The sequence below is a fragment of the Anopheles moucheti genome, chromosome 3 (assembly GCF_943734755.1).
Source record: "Anopheles moucheti chromosome 3, idAnoMoucSN_F20_07, whole genome shotgun sequence".
Taxonomy (NCBI): domain Eukaryota; kingdom Metazoa; phylum Arthropoda; class Insecta; order Diptera; family Culicidae; genus Anopheles; species Anopheles moucheti.
Window position 1 is genome coordinate 26,637,030 of NC_069141.1, and position 19,920 is coordinate 26,656,949.

Genomic DNA, 19,920 nt, shown 5'->3' on the forward strand with positions numbered 1-19,920 from the left:
GTTAGTCCGTTCGACGGTAATGGAACTGACAGCCATTCCGGTGACAATGTGCAGAAGTGTCCACGTGCACCGGAACGGCTCTTGATCCGGTCGAGGACCTTTGGTGGATGGGATGGGTAATTTACAATTCAATGTTTAGTGGATCCGGTGTAGCAGATTACTGATAGGGTATGATGCATTTATCTAACACTCATACAGGGCAAACAAGAGTGAGGTAATATGAGTAATGTACATTAATTTTTGCTATAAAGGATGAGTCTATTGCAAACGATCAAATTCATTATTATGCATTCAACGCATAATTTGTCTTGTTATCCACTTAAGATGGTTATATCCATTTATATTAGAATTTACAACTTTATACTTACTTTAGAAGACTTGAATACTTAGACTTGCTTATATGAATATTGTTATAAATAATGTTGTAATTTGAAAAAAATCCATTTATAACAAAAGAATAACTAATCATAAGATGAAGAGCGTATAATACTACTCGATGTTATGCAACATTTGTACTATAAATTCAAACATTTTATTCGTTTATGAGGCATTTTTCTAACGCAGTGGTTTGTGAAAATAAAATAATTACTGTTGTTATGTATTTAAATACCTCTATGTATTTAACTGAATAATTTGAAAAATACTTATTTAAAAAGAATATTATTTCCAAGTGATATGAAGTTTCTACTGTGCTGAGGTTCCGAACAGTGGGCCCGTTACGGACAGGCATTTAATGTACACAAGTCGGACAGGGATCGTCAACTTTTTAGTACAATGAAAGAGATATGCTAGGTTAGTATTATTAAATTACTATTTAAGATACAGACATTTCCCGAGTTACGCGACACTTGAGTTACGTGAATTCAAGATACGCGAATCTTAAAATTTTGAATGATTGTGTAATTTTGTATATGGAGTTGAATATTTTATTTGTCAAATTTTCCCAAGAATACGTCACATTATACCATTATAAACATTAATTTTAGCAAAATTTACTCTAATTCACGAAATAAACAATGTGTTTACTATCGTTAAAAGATAAAATCGACCCCTGAATATTAAAAATAAATGATATTTTACAAGGAATTCGAGTGACGCGAATTTCTCTGGCACGTATTATTCGCGTAACTCGGGTAAAGACTGTACACCAAAATAGTATGATTATTTTACAGTGTTAAAAAATTTGTGTTGAACAAACATTCAACATATGGAGCACCACTGGTCCGGTGCATCCGGACCGTTTCCCTGTAACGCTGCAGACTCATAACTGACTGTCCGGTTACGTGATAAAATTAATCAATACGGCCTAGCCGTTCTAACGAACATAAAAATCAACATTGTAAAGTAAACAAAATTGGTTTTTATTGCAATTTATCGTCATATTTCCGGCCTTTTTCAAAGTTTCAAAGTTCAAAGCGTAACGCTTTTTCAAAGTTTTCTTTCTTTTGCATAAGATCCTGAAGAATGACAATTACATATTTTCAAAAAAACCACTTGAATCCTGTTTATTCCATTTACAATTGGTCAATCCACATTCGCTTCTCACTTCCGCAGCACTAACTAATTGCACTTGTTACAATATTATGTTGATTGATCATGTCATTGCTTTCTTGTTTAAAATGTTATCACATTTAGTCTGATTTTTTTCCTACTCTCGTCTTCTTTTGTTTTACAACCACATTTTTCTTACGTGTACACATCTTGAAGCAAATATCGGTTATTAAAAGAAACCCCGTTCCATTAACATCTAATGTAATGCACGGTTACGGTGCGCTTGAGCCTTATCGTAAAATTCGTTCAGCAAAATAGTTCAACTGCATTGAAAACTGGATAGACAGAACAGCTTCGAAAGCTGCCCTTTTTGAATGACACAGAGATAGTATAAGGGCACGGTGTAGAACGCCATAAAGTTAGCCTATAAGACACCCAATAAAGGTAGAAGGCAAATCTTGTGGCAAATATTTCTGCGATTCGAATCGAGCTCGAGCTTCGGTCAATGTTCGATTGTTTTGATATGTTCCGTTATTTGTTCAATTTACGATCAAGGCAAGGATAATCTGATTAAAAACCAATGGACTGCATCACACAGACCTTATCTTTTCCTATTTCACTCATCTGTGTTTTTTGGTACAGTAGAAGAAGAACTTGAAAACATTTAACTCTACTTTGGCTTACGCTACGATGGTATCGGGTGGATTTGGAAGATGATGATAGCGCGCAATACCATAGCGCATGCACACTAAAGCTCTCCACGATAAATTTAAACTTTAATAAAAAGCATCACGCGATTTATCTGGTGGTCTTCAACTTCCAGCGTAGGAACAGGAAGGCGGCAACTCGCAGCACAATGAAGATGACGATCAGTGCAACAATATCGAGCGTAAAGTTGGCATCCAACATGTCCAGCTCTTCCAGCGTGGTCGTGGGTGACTTGAAGTGACAGTACACCTGGTGGCACTTGAGCTTTTCGCGACCGTACGAGTAGGTGGCCAGCGCCGTTCCCTCGAAACCGTAACGAATGTAGGAAAGGTAGGTGATCCACCGTAGATAGATTGGAATGGCGTCGAAGGATACGAAGAAGCCGGAGAACAGCAGGAATGGTACGGACATAACTGGGGCAAGGAACACACCGTTCTGGACGTTCATGGCAGCACCGACAACCAGACCAACACTCTGTGCCACGAACGAGATCAGCAGACACGAGCCAAGGAACATTGCAAAGCGGAACCATTCAAGCGGTTGAGACGTGAAGTAATAGACGATCGAGACGTAAAACACACAGAAGATTGTCTAAAAGTACAAATCGCATGGTTAGTGCTGTATTGTCTTCTGCAACAGGGTGAGATACCTTACCTGGAATGGTATGTCCGAGACAGTGATAGCGAGATAATACGACCGTAATGAATACCATCTATTAAAGTTCTCCTTTAACAGTACCGGCATCTCCAGAGGGACTGCAAGGATTAGGGAAATTGATATGCTGTTAGCCAAATACACTCAAAACTCACACTGATGGCGTGAACTTACATGAAAGAATCGTAATTGTCATGGACGTGTACATCAGGAACAGCATGTTGAAGAACAGGAATCCCAGATTACTGAGCACCTTCGCACCATCGTTACCAATATCGTAGTACAGTGTGCCGATCAGGAACCCAACCAGAATGTGAGCAAACAAACGCAAGTACATGAGAGTCTGTAAGAGAAGCCAGCAGATTAGTACTAGTTTCTTGGTATTCCAGAAATTTCCAACCTAGAATACGGAACAAGACCAACGTACCCAATCACGTCTGCTGAAAAGCAACGTCCGCTTCAACACAACCCAAAATTGGTGGAACTCCGAGGTTGGATAGCGTTCAGGCGAGTGGTCAATGTCAGCCGCACCCTCGACCGGTAGCAGCGCACTGTTAACCTCCGGTTCCCGGTCCGGTTCGACGGCGATTTTGATCGTTTCCGTCTCTTTCGCAATATCGTTCACCATGGACGGTGGGAGCAGACCGTTTCCACCGAGGTTCAAATTGTCCGCGTACTTGTTCGCACCACCATTCATGCGCTCGTAGTTGACCTTCAGGTTCGCATTGCCGTTGGCCGCATTTTCGTTCTTCTTGTTCTTCTGTGCCGGGAAATCCAGCTCGCTGCGAATATCCTTCTTGCCATTCTCGATTGCGTTGACAAGCTTGCGCGTATGATCACCATGCTCACCGCACGACACCTCAATAACGTAGCTGGCCGGATTGTGATACGAGGGACACTCCAGATCGAGCGTACCCAGGAACGGGACCAACTGTCGCGTACTACCCTGATACACACACTGACCATCGGCCAACGTGTACAGCTGATCGAACATCTCGAACAAACGGGCCGACGGTTGATGGATGGTGCAGATGATGGTACGACCACCGCGGGCCAAGAACTTTAGCAAGCTCACGCACTGGAAACAGGTCGAACTGTCCAGTCCCGACGTTGGTTCGTCGAAGAACATGATCGGCGGATTGTTTACGAGCTCCAGCGCGATCGAGAGACGCTTCTGTTGACCGCCGGATAGGTTCCGCGTCAATGTCGGGCGATGTTCCTCCAGGCCGAGTGTTTCCAAAATTTCCTTGATCTGCAAATGGATTATCGTACCGTGAGCGTTCTTTTTTGTTCGGGGGAATATAAAACACATTCTCTACCTACCACATGCTGCTTCTCACTCTTCTCCACCTTTTGGCTCAGCTTCAGACTAGCCGCCACGTTCATCGCTTCCTCCACCGTCAAGTTGGCGTGCAGCTGATTGTCCTGCATGATGTAGGCGGATAGTTTACGGAACTGGCTTAGGTTGCGTTCCTTTCCGTTCATCGTTATCGAACCATCGATGTTTGTTGTCCTGTAAATTGCACAACAAAGCCATTAAAACGTGAGCTTAGAAAAGAAAGAGATGCATTTACTGCAGCATCGTCTACTTACTTGTAGCCGGAAAGGATATTTAGCAGCGTACTCTTGCCAGCACCGGACGGTCCCATGATGGCGGTCAGCTCTCCCGAGCGTAGCTTGCCGCTGACCTCTTTCAGGATGGTCTTCACATCTGATGGAGAAGGTGTGAAAAAAAGGGAAATGAGGGATTATGAACATAAATAATACATCGTACAAATAAGGAAATGTCATATTTAATTATATTCCATTGTGTCTACTTGTTGTACAGCGTCAAAGTGACGCCTGCCGTGTGGAGGCAATTAATGCCTCCATTACATTTTACATCCATCGATCGCGGGTCAAACGATTGATGCGTGATGGATGATTCTTGTGCTACTTCTCTCGATGTCATTGTGATCGACGAAAGCCATCACTCCCTTCCCAAGCACATCCCTACCTTGATAAATTCCACCGCCAGCTCAGAGTTCTCAGAATCGGCGTGATTGAATATCCACTGCGATTGGATTTTTGCTAACATTTTTCCCTGCGGTGGCCCTTCCATGACGACCTGCGACTAATTACTACCCTGTTGAACACACTGAACCCACGGCAAAGGATCGCTAGATTGTCGCTAGAACATCGGCGATCTGGTTTTTATTGCGGGGGCCACGTTTAATTGACGCCCGTCGAAGGTCTCGCGCGAGCGGGCAAGGTTTTTCCACCCGGTGGTGGTAAAACATGAGAAAACTAAACTTGCACACCGGCGGCACCGAGTGACTCAAAGTGCACCCGCGTTACTCAGCATAACGGCGCTGCAATGTTAGCAGCGAAACGTTTTCTAATCATTTTTACCATCAAATGTATCGAATCGTGGTCCGAATAATGAGTTATGGAGGGGTGTAAAATCTGTTTTTCAATCAGCATATTACCTTTGCCGGTACCTTCACGCAGGGCAGTTAAATTATGCATTGAGTTATAAATGCAAGGTTAAGGCAGGAAGATTCCCAACAAACGACCCAGCGCGACGGGAATCACCTCAACGGCTGCACTCTGCTGGGTGCTGCTGGAACCACTGGCCCGTGTTGCAAACTTTCCCACATTAATAATTGAAGCAGTATTGATCTTCACCCTCTCAACACAGTTATAGAATATCTGCCCACTGTGCAAACAGAAACTAAAAGAAACAATCCCTTTACCAAGTAGTGTTGACTTTAATAAATCTTCTGTTTGACACAACGAAATAGGAGCGAAATTGTGACGACATTGGGATACAAATTTTAAAACCAAATGTACCCAAAATCATAACAAAAATGGCGCATTTTGAGTGATGGGATGAAAATTAAAAACGATGATATTCACATCCAACTTTACTGGCGAACTTTATCTTCCAGGTGTTGCCAACCGTGCTGCTGGGAGGCGTCTCAGATGGTGCAAACAATTTGCAAACACCATCGCTCAACATTGGAAGGGGTAAATTGGAATTTAACATTCTTAAACAAACAGCAGAAGGAGAGAGAATAAAACGCACACGTACAAGCTATCTTTAGATTCCCATCTTGGTTTGTCGCGTTGATCGAATTCAACAACCGTCGTAAGTTGCGAGCACTCGATGATGATGCGGTGCGTGGAATGGCAAGGTCAATTCCAGTGACCGCTGTTGGTACGTTTGAAATTAAAAAAATATATATACCACCGTCACCACCATCTTCAAACAGCTATCCGCGGTATCGAAACGATGCGTAGCAAAATAAACATCCCATCCATCTTAGCAACATCCCCGTAGCGCTTTTGAATGTTAAATTTTTAGCAGCTAGACAACTTTATAACCGGTTAGCAGCGCACAAGCCCATTAAGTGTCCTGTAACAAGCGCAGAACGCAGACAGTGTCTCAAAACTGGCTAGCTGTTATTAGCTCTCGCCTGTTTGCTTTCAATGCTGGAGTGTTTGTCGCGACTTCCCAGCAACGTGTTTGCATTAATCCCCGCGGAAAGGGAAATTCTGCGAAATATGCTTGCCGGGTTCACACATAAGATCAAGGTTACGATCATACCGGGAGGAAATATTGGCTTAAAGTCAGGTTTGTTGTTTTAGTCGTTTCATCTGTTGCCAGCACATGTAATCCAGTGTTCCTCGATACTTAAAAGGTAATGAGAAAAGAGGAAATTTTTTTTGTAAAGTAACAAAATGGCGGATACTTTTTTAAGTCAATAAATGCTTTCCTCACACAACGTCCATCACAACCATGTCGATCATCAATACACCAATCGGCAGCGTAGTCCGAACAATTAATCCGGGAACAACAACAAAAAAAAAAACAACTTACTCGATCATCATCCTCTGTGTAGCTGACTAATTAGAGATATCTACACATCTCGATTGTTTTAAAAAATGAGCCAGCTAAACACCAACGGCGAAAAACATGACGAATCGTTTGATTATACACAAACTACCCCAGCCGACTATTAAACACAACCTAGACCCGGAATCGATACATTGGGTGGGGAAAGGTGTTTTTAACTGTAATTATTTTCTGCAACCCTTACACGCATTTCATCCCTGGATCCAATGATAGCGTGCCTGCTGTTTTCTGCTGTATTCTACCGGTCATCAACCATCTTACGCAATTAAATAACTATTAACCTTGCGTGAACTAGTTCCCGGTCGGCTTGTGGCCACATCATTAAAGACACGTGGCACACTTAGTATTGATTTCAGTAAATATTCTTTTCGTTCAAACTAAGTTCCCAGTGCTAACTGCAACCGAATCGGTAACATCATTGCATGCAATATTATAATTCAAATAATGCACTAGAAGTTCACTTGAATTTTACAAAAAAAAAAACAAATAAATTGTTTTCGGTTGTTGTGCAATGTAGCAACTGCAACCGCAAAATATCAGACCACACGACCCGCGTGCCCTTATCTCGATACTTCGTCGTCCCTTTCCGTCGATAAGATGCACGGAAAACAAAGCCAGTTGCTCGCTGGAACAATCGATCCCGAGTCGAAACGATGCTCGTGATAAGGCTCACTTCTATGCCTTATCGTAGTTGCGTTGCGAACTGATCGAGTTCGTGCGTAACTGTGGGTTACATTGTTCACAAAACCTGGATACGTAAAGCTGCAAATGAATGGTCCAAAGTACGACTTTGTCTTTGGAGTTGTACATTTCATTTACATTATTGAGGAGAAAATAAACTCCTACAGCAGAACAAGAAATTACTCATTCCTGATCCCGAGCACAACGTTACGACGCAGCACGATCGTAGCCACAAAGAAAAACCCGCTGCCTTCAATCCATCCGCCCAGTTCACCACAACTGACTCATGTGTAAGGGGATAAGCGCAAACAAATGCATCGCTGTTGTACAGTGGAGGCCCTCTTTCGATGGGTGAAATCAGAACAAACTGCCAGGGCCGAAGGTGGTAGGTCACTATTCGCTGGCAGCGTTCTAAAGCCTCTGACGCACCACAAACCATTGCCATTCAAGCAATTAGTAAAAACAAGCATAGCATCATCTCTGATTCAAGGCAAACACTCCGTTTCGTCTTTGATCCGGATATAGTGGGAAGGAAAAAAAAAAACATCCACGATATGAGATTATAATTTCATGACGTAAAGGATGCAATTGTTTCGGGTGAAAAGTGTGTATCGTCTAACGAACGAGATATTCCCACACCACATGTGTGAATGGGTAATCATTTAGTGGTAATATTCTGCCCAGATACGGGAGGGTTGGGAGCAAATTGTAAAGTAACCCGCGTGAGTCACATCGGGGAGTTAGAGATATACAAGTGAGGAGAGGAATTTCCTTATTTAAGTGAGTGTAATTATTGCTAGAAAAGAATAAGTTTCCAATTTTCGAAGAATAAATAAAATTTTAAATGATACTTCATCACATTTGGAAGTAATACTACTTATTACTTATTTCTATTTAAGAATATTACACTCCTCGATTAAACGTTAATTGCGCCTTGGAGGTATGCAATCTGGACACATTTGATGCCGCTAATGTTACAAAATACGTTAATTTGCATAATTTCAGGAGTTGGCAATAATGTTAGGCTAAAAGTGATTCGTACAGCTTTTTACACATATTATGGGACCCGAACTATCTGCGTTATTGAGAAAAAGTCACGTCTATTTTGTTAAACTCAATTTAATCTTCGATATTTACATATTTAGTAGCTGTAGGAGGGCGTATTTACTGCCTGTCATTTATTTGTAGCATAACAAATATCAAGAACTCTCACTGAAAAGTGTATTATAAAACACTGAATAAAAATTGAATGAAACACAAGTAAGAAGTGTTTATCTTTAAAAAAAACCACGATTAGGTAAAGGCTTGGCTAAATAAAAGAGCAAATATACTAGCTCTTAACCTATATGAAGCTTTGAGCAACATCTCAACAGCATTTTAACTTCATCATTAATTTTAAAAAAAATACAGTAAAAAATGATAGTTTCAACAAACAAATGAAACAAACAACATTCCTTTTATTTGTCACCATGATTGCTTCCACACGGTCACATCACGCACCTTACCACACAAAGCCGGTCAGTTTGCGAGTCATTCCAAACGTCAACAAAAAACCAACGTTTGTCGTCCAACTAACCGACCAACCAAACCATTAGCAAGATCGCAAATGTCGTTTGCCATTAAAAATGTCCACTCCCGCAGACCGCAGGCAGATCACAGTTAGACAAAAAAAACTCAACAACGAGGAACGAGCGCCATGGACTAATTAGCCACCAACCTACCGATCAGTCAAAACCGGTTAGTGTGCTGAGATAGCGTCTTAAGTACGCTGGCAAGATGGATAGGCGTTGTGGCCATTGTGACCCCCGCTCAGGACACGTGACCAGGACTTGCCCTTTCAAGCCAATACCGTCACACTTCCGGAACGTGTGGGCCTGTACAGGTGGTACTGGCTAAGATCGCTCACGTGTTGCTGGGACCAGAATAAAACAAGGGAAAATGATAGGGATAAGGTCAGCTAAGGGCCACGCGTACACGATCATGATAGCGCTAGCCTTAAAGATCAGCTTTTTAATTGTTTGTTTTGTGTACGACCCTGACCAGGAAGGTGCGTGTTTTGTTTTTGCTTACCTAGTTGCACCATTTTCAAAAAGGGAACGGGGTGAAACGCGATGTCAGTGTTTTTTAAAATGTAAAAGAGTGAAATCAAACAAAAAAAAGGGTTTACCGAGCTGTGTGTTGAAACCATTAATTTTCCATTCACTTTCGAGGGCGGTTTTCTTAATTTTCTTTGGAGATTGTTAAACTTGTGATTGTATAAAGGCGATAAAATTCCTCCATCAAGGTTAATTGCAGCGGGTGGAAAGTTTTCAGCAGGTAATCCTTCCAAAAAAAAACTGATAAAAAGTCATAATTATCAGACCTTGTAGAAAAAATAGATTAAAAAAAAACCAAGCAACGATCTTTTCCACAACCTTCCGATAAGTGCATGTTGAAAATCCAACCACATCAGCCACTACCACCACACGGTAAATGGCAAACCGGTAGAGAAGTCATGTTGCTCGATTCCGGATATTTTACGTATCTTGTATGCCTTTTTCCCTTTTTTGCAACTCAGTACTTGCTTCAACCCCTTGCAAATAAGTTGCTCCTCTAGCAGACCGGGGCGCTTCTTAGGTGGCATCACAATAAATCCCCGCCACGATCGTAATGTGATCGACTTTATAATCGATGCGCATGCAAATTATGGCCGTCGTCGTCCAGCAAATGCACAAACGGAGCCTTCATGTGGTGGCACCGATCACTACCACCCGGTATACGTGGACAAATTTCTTTCGCGCACTCGCGAATGATCTAATGGTGATCGCGACATTGTTTGTTGTCGGATATGATCCGATCGGTTTGAGTGCAAAACAATACCCCACCAGGAAGTACGCCACCATGCAGAAAGACAGTTCATGTAGGGGAATAACAAAACGAGGGTGTTATACTTACTGTTGCGGCGTCCTTCCTTGACCCGGTACGTAAGATTGTGGAAGGCCAGATCAACGGGTGGTCGGGTCGGCAGATGGGAGAGCGTCTTCGGCTGCGACGGTACGATCTGCACCCGTACCGAACCATTTTTCCTATTGTTATCATCGAGCAAATTGTTAGTGAGACCGCTGCTACCACCGGCAAGGTCGATCGCTTCCGCCATGTTGGAAGCTTTGTGTGTGTGGTTTTTTTTTCGCGTTCGCGTTCTCAACCCCTCAAGCTCAGCTCACTGTGCGTTCGTTCGTTCGTTCGTTCGTGTTTTTTTTTCCTACGTTGCGTTTCTTTGTGTGTCTTCCGTCGAAAGGTGTCTAACCGTTAAAACGAACACCACACAGCGCCTATTTTGCAGGAGCTCACTTAATGCAACCGAATGCTTCTACTATGCGCTTATCACGTCTGATTCACCGTGAGGATGCCTCACGAGCCGACACAATAGGTTGTTTTTAACACTGCAAGCGAAGATCACCCTGACCACTATTTGCCTAGTGTCACTGTGACGTACGGCTTGTTGGCTTGGCTTGTAGACAATGTGTATTTCCTTTCGTTTACGCACGGTAAGGCAATGAAACGCTGTGTTTGTTTTCGCGATTGAGCTTTTTTTTTCTCGATCACACCGAAAGATCACGTCACAGGCGCCAACTTCTCAAAACAAACTCAACTTTGCGGATGCAATGTCGCGTCACTGCAACGAATTACTTTCATTCGCAAATGCACTTTCTTCTCCCAGTTCGAAAGGGGGTTTCCTTTCTCTTTTTGCAAGCTACCCTCTCTCACCTGAATGGGAGGTTGGTTTATTTTGTTTCTGTTTTCTGTTTCTCTATTCAATCTGCCCTGTCTGCGGTGGGATTTAATCACACTTCCGGTATTGGATGAGGGAAGTTTCGAATTTCCGCAACCCAACACCACCCGAGGCCACTAAGCTAAGCTAACTAAAGTTCACTTTCTCAACCCGCTTATCAAATGATTCACGCACGCGCCGTAATGTGTACTTTTTAGAAGGCGTTTAGATGCGTTCTTCCTATCACTGTGACGCACGCACGCACGGCCAGGAAAGAATGCCTCGATAACACACGCGCTGCTCTGTCCCGCAGGGTGCCAAACAACGAGTGAACCGAACACACGCCACCGACTCCGACCGCACCGATGTGGGAAGCAAAAATGTACGATATGCGACACGCACACACATCCACAAAAGCATTGGGTGTTAATGGGGGAGGGGGGGGAGGTGTATAAATCCAGCACAAGGGGAGGGGTGGAAGAAGATGATGGAGACGCCAGTGGCTCATTGCGTGCGTCCTCCAAACCCATCACGAACACGACGAGCTGTGTGCGGTCTGTGTGTTGGTGCACTGGGCACTGAAGATGGGGAGGGGGTTGCCTTTCCGACCCCAACCTTCATTACAGGCTCTTTCATCACCCTCGCACCCTCACCCAACACGTCCGTTGCAGTCGAAGCTGCTTCATTCTTTGTTTCCAGCCTGTGTCAGCTCCTCCATTGCTGCATTACCATCCCTTACGTCTGTGGGGGATGGCAACCAGTTGCCACCAACACAACGACAGCGTTCGGTAAAGGTTAGTCACGCACCCTTCTGCACAGGAAGCGCAAGCGAGACGGGCATAAGCAAGCGCGCCGTGGTTGTGCTGTGAGCAAACGAGAACGCACGGTCGGATCTCCATGGTGATGATGTGCGTTGTTGCATGCAATCGGCGAGAGTTGCAAACAAGTGAGCAATGCATGCAACAAGTGCTTTTTGAAAAGTGCATCAATAATTCTCTTGATTTACATTCGCCTTCTCGATGTACTTGGTTTAAGCAAATAACTTCTACCGTTACTAGGTAGCATGTATCAGATTGTGGGTGTTGATGTAATTTTGTACGTCGGATTATCACCGGTACCTTGAGACCAAAAGGGAGCGATAAAACGTGGCACATGTTAACGATAACGAGATAACAAAATCATTCCAGGTGATCGAACCGCAAAAAAACCTTACTTTTGACATAAGTGACGTCAGTTTTATCATTGAAATTTATTCCCCAACACCATATTCCATTTACTTGTATTCATTTATACATTTTTTTACATATTTACTTTTTATAAATCATAAAAGAATATTTTGGAAATTTAATATTTTACATAAATTTGTTTGGATATTAAGCTATAATTACTCGTTTTATTAAAATTCGTTTAGATCTTGGATGTCCTAAAGTGAAATGTAACATATAACACTTAACTACTTATTCCTGACCAAGTAAAATCTAAACAACGATTGTCGATTGATGTGAGTTATAATTCCTATGAGCTATTAAACAAAACAGAAACAAAAAATAATGGGATATTCCACTTAGAAACGATTTAAAATATAATGAAACAAATTCCAAAGGAAATGCAAAAAATAAATACATTCCATTATCCCAAATCATCCAACAAATCTCATCGTTGCGTGTCGTTAAGTGTAGAGGCCGCCTTGTGTCAACAGACGGAAGTCTCAACAAAAAGCTCCTCACAAAGTTCGAACCAAAATTTGCCTTGTCAGCACTTGAAGAATTGTCCGTCGGATGGATGATTCATTTGCAATTATTTGCTTTCTGAAGAATATTTTAAGCAGGCAAATAGAAACGCTCGTAATGCTGTCGGTGACAATTGTTACAATGTTGATTTAGAAGCGATTAAGCATTTTTTCCTCTGTGATTGGAATTTGTTAACCTTGATGTTAAAACATTTACAGAATTTGTGTAAACAAATCAATTGACACTCTGCGTGTAGTATAACTACTAACTTGACATAACGCCAGTACAATCCGATGCGAACTTATTAGCAAATTCAATATGACACGACATGACAACGGTAAACGTCAACCGAAACGTAGCCACTTTAGATGGTAGCCTGGTTGCGTAAGAATTTACGTAACTTGGGACTCGGAACTCGCAAAGCTTGGTACTTAGAATTTATTTCCCTGACAGGTTGCTCACCCTATCAGGCACACTATCTTCCTGCAGGAATTCAATCGAAAGCTTAGCGTCTATGTACTGGTCATTGTTCCGTATCAGGGAACGACAAAAGTGCAGCAAAAATGCAGCTGTTGAATTCAGGGCTCGATTATCACTACAGTTCCATCTATCCACCCTCTCATCGCAAACACCACCACCTTCGGATCGGGAACGTTTGTTTGGACAAGTGAACCACCCTCCACTACCACTGTCAACGACGAACCTGGCGAATGGAATCACGGATTCGCTTTGGACTTTGGAGTTCGTATGGACTTTACACTGATAACAGAATGGGTGGCTATGGCTAACCTTGTCGTAAACGTTCCATCGTGGAGCTTCGATTCGAGCTTCGAAACGATTTGTTATCTGAATCACACCAATGCGAAAAGGATTGAATAAATCTAAACGTCCACGCCAAACCAACCGTCTGATGGCGAGGATGGATGCTTCCGTTCGAATCGAAACCAAAAAAAAAACACAGTACCATCCGATACGATGAAACACTCATACGAAATTAAATAAATGCTCAGACACACATCTCTTCGCTCAGGCGGAACAGCCTTGAGACAACTGCGTTATCTCTCATTGGTTCTTCGGGGTTTTGTAAATATTTTTGCTGCCAACGTGTAAATATCGTTACGTGGAAGATGAACAACCTGCCGAAAGGTTGACAAGGGCACGAGCTTTGGATTTGGTAATTGTTTTTGTTTTTTTACGAATCCGCGACGCAGTGGCACTTTATTAGACTCTGTGTATTATTAGTTGAAAAAAACGACGATGGACGTCGATCTGATCCAGCTCATTGGTAAATATTTGGGAAAAATTGCAATACACCAATGATGAAAAGGGTGTAAGTGACAATCTGAAGCTGAATGCAACCTAAATATATGTAATTTAAGTACACCAAACACTATAACACAAATAATTTCGAATTCCTAGTCAATTCCAATATACCTGTTGGCTTCCAGGAGCTTCCAATATAGCGAGGCTTGCCATGCGTCTCCATTGTTTAACCTGATATTAAACTTTAGGGAAAATCAATCAATTACATAGAGTTAACCACTTCGAGAATCAACTTCTAAAAATTATCTAATGTAATAGGAATCGCTAGTATGTAAAACTCCACTATTGGACGCTGATCTGAGTTCACAAGACTCGTCAGACAATTGTGTCACGTTATGAGAAAGACACCAGACTAACTAGTTGTTTACCACTAGAGTCTTTTGAAGCATCTTTATAATGCCTCTCAAAAAAAGACCACCATGAAAATACTGCAATAAAATTGGTTATTGACACTTTACCATGATAATATTCACGTAATTTAATCATTTATAACACTCTCAAGAGTTTCAATCAATTTAATTCGGAAACACTAAATTCTGTCAACTTCCGTACCATAAACGTGTCCTAAATTTTCGTGATAACAGTCATGGTTATTTCTGTATTAGCCTTGGTACTAAAAATCACACCCCTTGGCTATGACGTAGGTGACACTAAAAACTCTAAAACGACCTTTGAACAACTTGATAAGGGTCTATCCTACACAAACAATGACACGAAGGTAATAAAGAAGGGGTGATAAACTTGATATTTTGGGAGTTTCGTGTGAAATATTTCTTTCACGTGTGGAGCTCGCAACGTTGTATTGAATTTTTGCCCATCATTGATGATTGAATATACGTCCTGCTCAGCTTTCTTAACCTAACCTGGACAACCTTCTGCGAATCCGTTGATCTGCGTAGGGGCGCAAAAATTAATTGCAATTCATTCCGCTAACAACTGGTTGTCCATAATCAACAACAGCGAAAAAAAAACACGTATAAGGCCAGTTATAACTAAGTTCGTTCAACTAGGCTGTGAGATAAAATACTTTTCCGGGGATTTTTAATGAGATGAAAAAATATTTCTGCTGCTACTTTATTTACACAGCACTCCTATAACTACATACGCGTGGTGAAGTTGTTATATCTCGTCGAGATATTTAGTATTCCATTCAACTTCTCGTGTACAACATCATTTAAATTCGCTGTACTAAAACCTAAACACCGATCCACAATCTAACCCCATTAAACCGCTTCGTCTGAGTGACAGCAGGCGGTGTGGATGATGGGTACACTACCATTTCCATACCACCAACCATTGTTCTGTGTTCATCCTTCTCCTCTATCGGCCGAACGAACAGCTCAACCGCGATGAGGTCAATATTCAAATCAGCACACTCCAATCGCCTTGACGTCAGTGAAACGCCGCACGAAGGGAAGCGTACACAAAGAACCGAAGGGCCCTGCTTTTATCAGCAGGCCAACAGTGACCAAAGGGACGGTGAAAAAGTGCCAAGTGTTGTTGCCCTGCTGCACCGACACTCGTAGCTCGTTATCAGCTACTTAGAGCTTGAAAACTCGAGCTTAAAAGGCTGTTCAGTCTTAAACAGTTTCACTAGGGAGATAGATAGACTGGAGGGGCTCTGGCTTAAAGGTGGATCATCTCCACACTGCTCCAACGACGACTCGGTCGGCAAATGATTTCCACTAACACGATCTCCTTCAAAGCGTCTCTCGAGACGTTGTCACTTCCGGGACGGAGAGGCTAGATGTGAGCTAAGCATACTCCGATAGATCAACTTGCTCAACACACGCCTGCCCCGTTCAGCAAATGGTGCCATTTGACCTAGATCATGGAAGCTAGTTGAACGTTCTACGTATTTTATTGCGCTTTGGCTTCCGGTTGGGACGTGCTCGCTAATTATCAGCTCACGAAAGGCTAATAGCGCACTAAAGATGCTAAATTGAAAACGTTTGACCAGTGACAACCAGAACTGTAATTAATTAGTTCGTAAAATTCGTAATAACTTTGACATATGCTATCAATTTGTTGATCATCTTTTGACTTCATAAAGATGTTTTAAATGTTCTAAAGTAAATTAAAAGGTGTAAATAATGCTTGATCTTTCAAGAATGTATGTAAAGAGCACATAAAATGGGCAAATTTGATGTCCTATTCGATTAGCGATACATGATAACCTCGTTTAATATTATTTTTCCCATAAATTCTGTGAAATTATTTACGATTAATAGAGTTCTAAAATAAAAACTAATCATTTTGAGTGTCTTATCGATTAAAGATTTTTTTTTGAAAACAAACGATTTCAAGTTCTTTTAAGTTTGATCGTTAGTAACTAAATCTGTTTAATCAAATTCATAAGGATTATGATGTTTTGTGTATCTATAAATAAACAACCAACTCATTAACTGATGTTGCGAATAGAACATCACCTTTATGCTTTGCCTTTATAAGTTCAATTTCATAACAAACCATAGCTCCAATCTCATCGATTAGCGGAACAGGCGCGCGACATCGTGATTACGACACATTGCCACTAAGCGGCAAACGAAGAAGCAAAATAAATAAATGCACCAACAACGAAAAAACGTCCAAGGGTAACGATCGTTCAAAGAACCCGTTCCTGCGACACCACGGTTTAGGGGTGGAATCGATCCAAAGTATTTTCGCAAGCCCACCAAGAGTGCCACCGCTCCAAGATGCATAAAAGCCGTACACCTCTTAGTTTTTGTTTCATGCTTCGCTCTCGGCCATCCCTTCCATCTCAAGGGTTCCGATCGTTTAAAAGATACGCTAACAGCGTACCAAGTTTAAGTTTACACCGGTGGTACGTACGTACGGGTTCTGCTGCCGCTCTACCGGCCACACACTACTTCCACCACGTGCCTGAAGGGAAGAAAACAGCGAGTAGCAGCAGTCTTACCGCACAGCTTTCGTAATGCACATACGATTCATTCAACTATGCACAGCCTCCATCTTCCAAGCCGCATCCACATCATATGCCGCTAGCAGCGGCAGTCGTGAAGTTGGCGCACTTGACGCATGGCTTTGGCGGAACAAGGGGTGTTGGGCAAGTAGCCGAGAACTGCTCGACCGCGATCGCGAAAGTGAACAGACTCGCGGAGCAAAACCATGCGAAAGGAAGCCCCCGAAATCTGGCGAGGAAGGTGGAAGGAAGGTGCAGAAGGGGATTATATTTTTCTAACTCGTTTCCACTGCACACGGTCAAATTCGTCTACGGTGTTAGTTTCATAAGCGGCATCCGATGTGCGTACTGGGGAAGGGATGCCCGGGGTGGAAATGTTGCCTAGAAGGTGGTATTTTTGAAGGCCGTCCAGTGCTGGCTTGGTGTTGCCAACATTATGATGGCCGAGCGGGGCATGGACCAGGTGGATCGGACATGGAAGAGTGGTTAGAAACATTCAACCAAACGACGATAGTGGCACAACGAACCGAACAAAGTTTGAATCGGTACGAGCCTTCTGCAGCGGCGTTTCCAAGCGCAATAGAATGATTAACCTAGTTAAAGCTGAATATCTCCTTTGCGGAATATTTCGACCGACTTCAAACAGTTTTGCGTTTGATGGAGTTGATAGAATAGAACAACTTCAGTAGCTCATCCACGACATTGCATTCCGATAGGGCTACTACTACACTGTCGTCATGTCTACTAGCTGTCACCCAGACGTATGACAGACGTTCAAGTCATAGCCATGCGTCAGAAAGGCGTGTACCCAACGTGACACTGATATTACGTGATGGACGTATACAGCACGATGCAATTTCCTAGAACCCGTAGGCAACCGACCATGTCCAGCCCGAGCGCTCCCTCCCCTCTTAATGCATCAAGGATCGCGCCAGCGATGCGTTCAACATTCGCCAGCGGCTAACCAAATAACGCGTGTAGCATTAGCAAACCAACCCGTACAGCTCGTTATTATGTTACTCTAATTAATGTGTTTCCTTCAGATGCACTCGCACGTTAAACGCAAGCACACTCACTTCTGGTCGGAATTGCGTACGGATTTCCAATTCGCTTTGTGTCTTCTAGAAGGTTCTGTATGCTTGATGGAGGTGGTTGCATCTCTTTCAGTGTACTAAAGCTGCTTTGAGTAACGTTGCTGTTTGGCACAGAAATGCAAACAACTTATTAACACGCTGGGTTGGTGTTGAGCAGAACCATGACTCGGTAGAAATTTGTTTGCCAACACGTTTTTGGAATGGAATTCTATCTAGACGATTCTATCTTAGCTTTCAACATGGAGCATTTTGATGTCTAACTCTACGGATATGGTTAAATCAAGTTTCTGCTAGTTGACCAACAGAGACTTGGCAATCTCGTCATGATTTCGATATGGTTTCTTAGAGATTGATCTAACACAACGAAGATCTTGTATTCGAAGTTCGCATCCTGGTCGGTATCTGACATATAACAAGTACGATCTAGTGGATCGTTAACCCAAAAACGGGCAACACGAATCATTTACTCATTGATGCATCATTCTACCACTCAAGCTTCGCAAGACGATTTTCTAATCGTACCGATCGCAACACCGATCGATAACTTTGCTTTATGTTTAAGGTCATCGCTATCGCCTGCTAGATTAGAAACTGCACGCGTCCGCAACGAAACCTGCCCGATTCAAACCCGCTGAAAAGCTGGACTAGGTTCAATGTCTGCTGCTGTGTACTCCGTAAATCCTATCACAGAGAACGATGACTACGAATAGCTGGCCAGAAAACCGGTCGAAGACGGGCGCACAAAAATTCCAATTCCAGTTTGTAGGTAAAGTAGGTCAAGTTGATAGTCAGTCGCCAAAATAATGCCAACAGGCGCCGTGCTTGGGCACTTTTAAGGCTTCCCGTATTTTTTTAAACGAATTTTAACTCTTTTATACCCTTACATTAACATTGAATTACTAAAAGCTTACACGTAAGACGTTAGGTTTATATATTCAATACGTCAGACGTTAGAAAAACGTTTGGATAGTATGCCATGTTCGGAAGCAACACGTGGTAGACAGGAAAATTGTTATTGGAAAAAAAAACGTGGAAAAACGAACCAAACACGAACACGGTCGATGAGCTTCGATTGCGGATTTTCCCTTGGCTGTGACTCAGCGAGAACGACGCGAAAAACACACTCCACCACCCGGTCCACCAGGTACAGGACACTTACATGTTGTTCTTCAGCACGTACTGCTTATCCATCGTTGCTGAGCTGTTTTTGGTGGCTGCGTGTTGTTTATAATTTTCAAACTTGGACTCCTCAGTTCGTTGCACTCTTGCCGCACAGGTTATGCGACACACGCCACACACGTGGATACCACCCTATCCCAGCTTTCCTCCGCAGCAACCGACGTGTTAATTTTCCGTATTGCTGCAATGCACACAATATTTACGCGATTATTCGCCGAACCTCCACGCGCACGCCAAGTCCACACCGGCAACACACACTCTCTTTCTCGCGGATGCGTTTTATTCTGCTAGTGCCGACCTAATTTTAGCTCCATCGAAACTGAACACGGCAAATACGGCTGAAACACACTCAATCGCACGCGCGCACACAAAACAAAAGCGTTACACGCGGACAGTTCGTGACAAATAAAAATCTTCACCCCAAAAGGAAATGATTGCACGCTTCGAGTCGAGATGGAACTTTCTCACTGCGTATTCCAAACTGATGG

The 19,920-nt window shown here is 42.6% G+C and overlaps 1 protein-coding gene across 2 annotated transcripts; it reads right to left on the reverse strand.

Annotated features, from left to right (window-relative positions):
* Window positions 1-1,477: 1,477 nt before the first annotated feature.
* On the reverse strand, window positions 1,478-19,669 carry LOC128305353 (ATP-binding cassette sub-family G member 4). Of its 2 annotated transcripts, XM_053042751.1 has the most exons (8): window positions 19,413-19,669; window positions 10,367-10,497; window positions 4,447-4,564; window positions 4,177-4,366; window positions 3,281-4,105; window positions 3,028-3,196; window positions 2,854-2,954; window positions 1,478-2,790 (listed from the first exon to the last, which is right to left on the reverse strand). In XM_053042751.1, exons 1-8 carry the CDS (start codon window positions 19,442-19,444, stop codon window positions 2,290-2,292), a joined length of 2,067 nt encoding a protein of 688 aa, XP_052898711.1. In that variant the 5' UTR covers window positions 19,445-19,669; the 3' UTR covers window positions 1,478-2,289. The 2 variants fall into 2 exon arrangements, with proteins under 2 accessions (XP_052898711.1, XP_052898710.1); XM_053042750.1 differs by lacking the exon at window positions 19,413-19,669 and having other exon boundaries at window positions 10,367-10,581.
* Window positions 19,670-19,920: the final 251 nt, after the last annotated feature.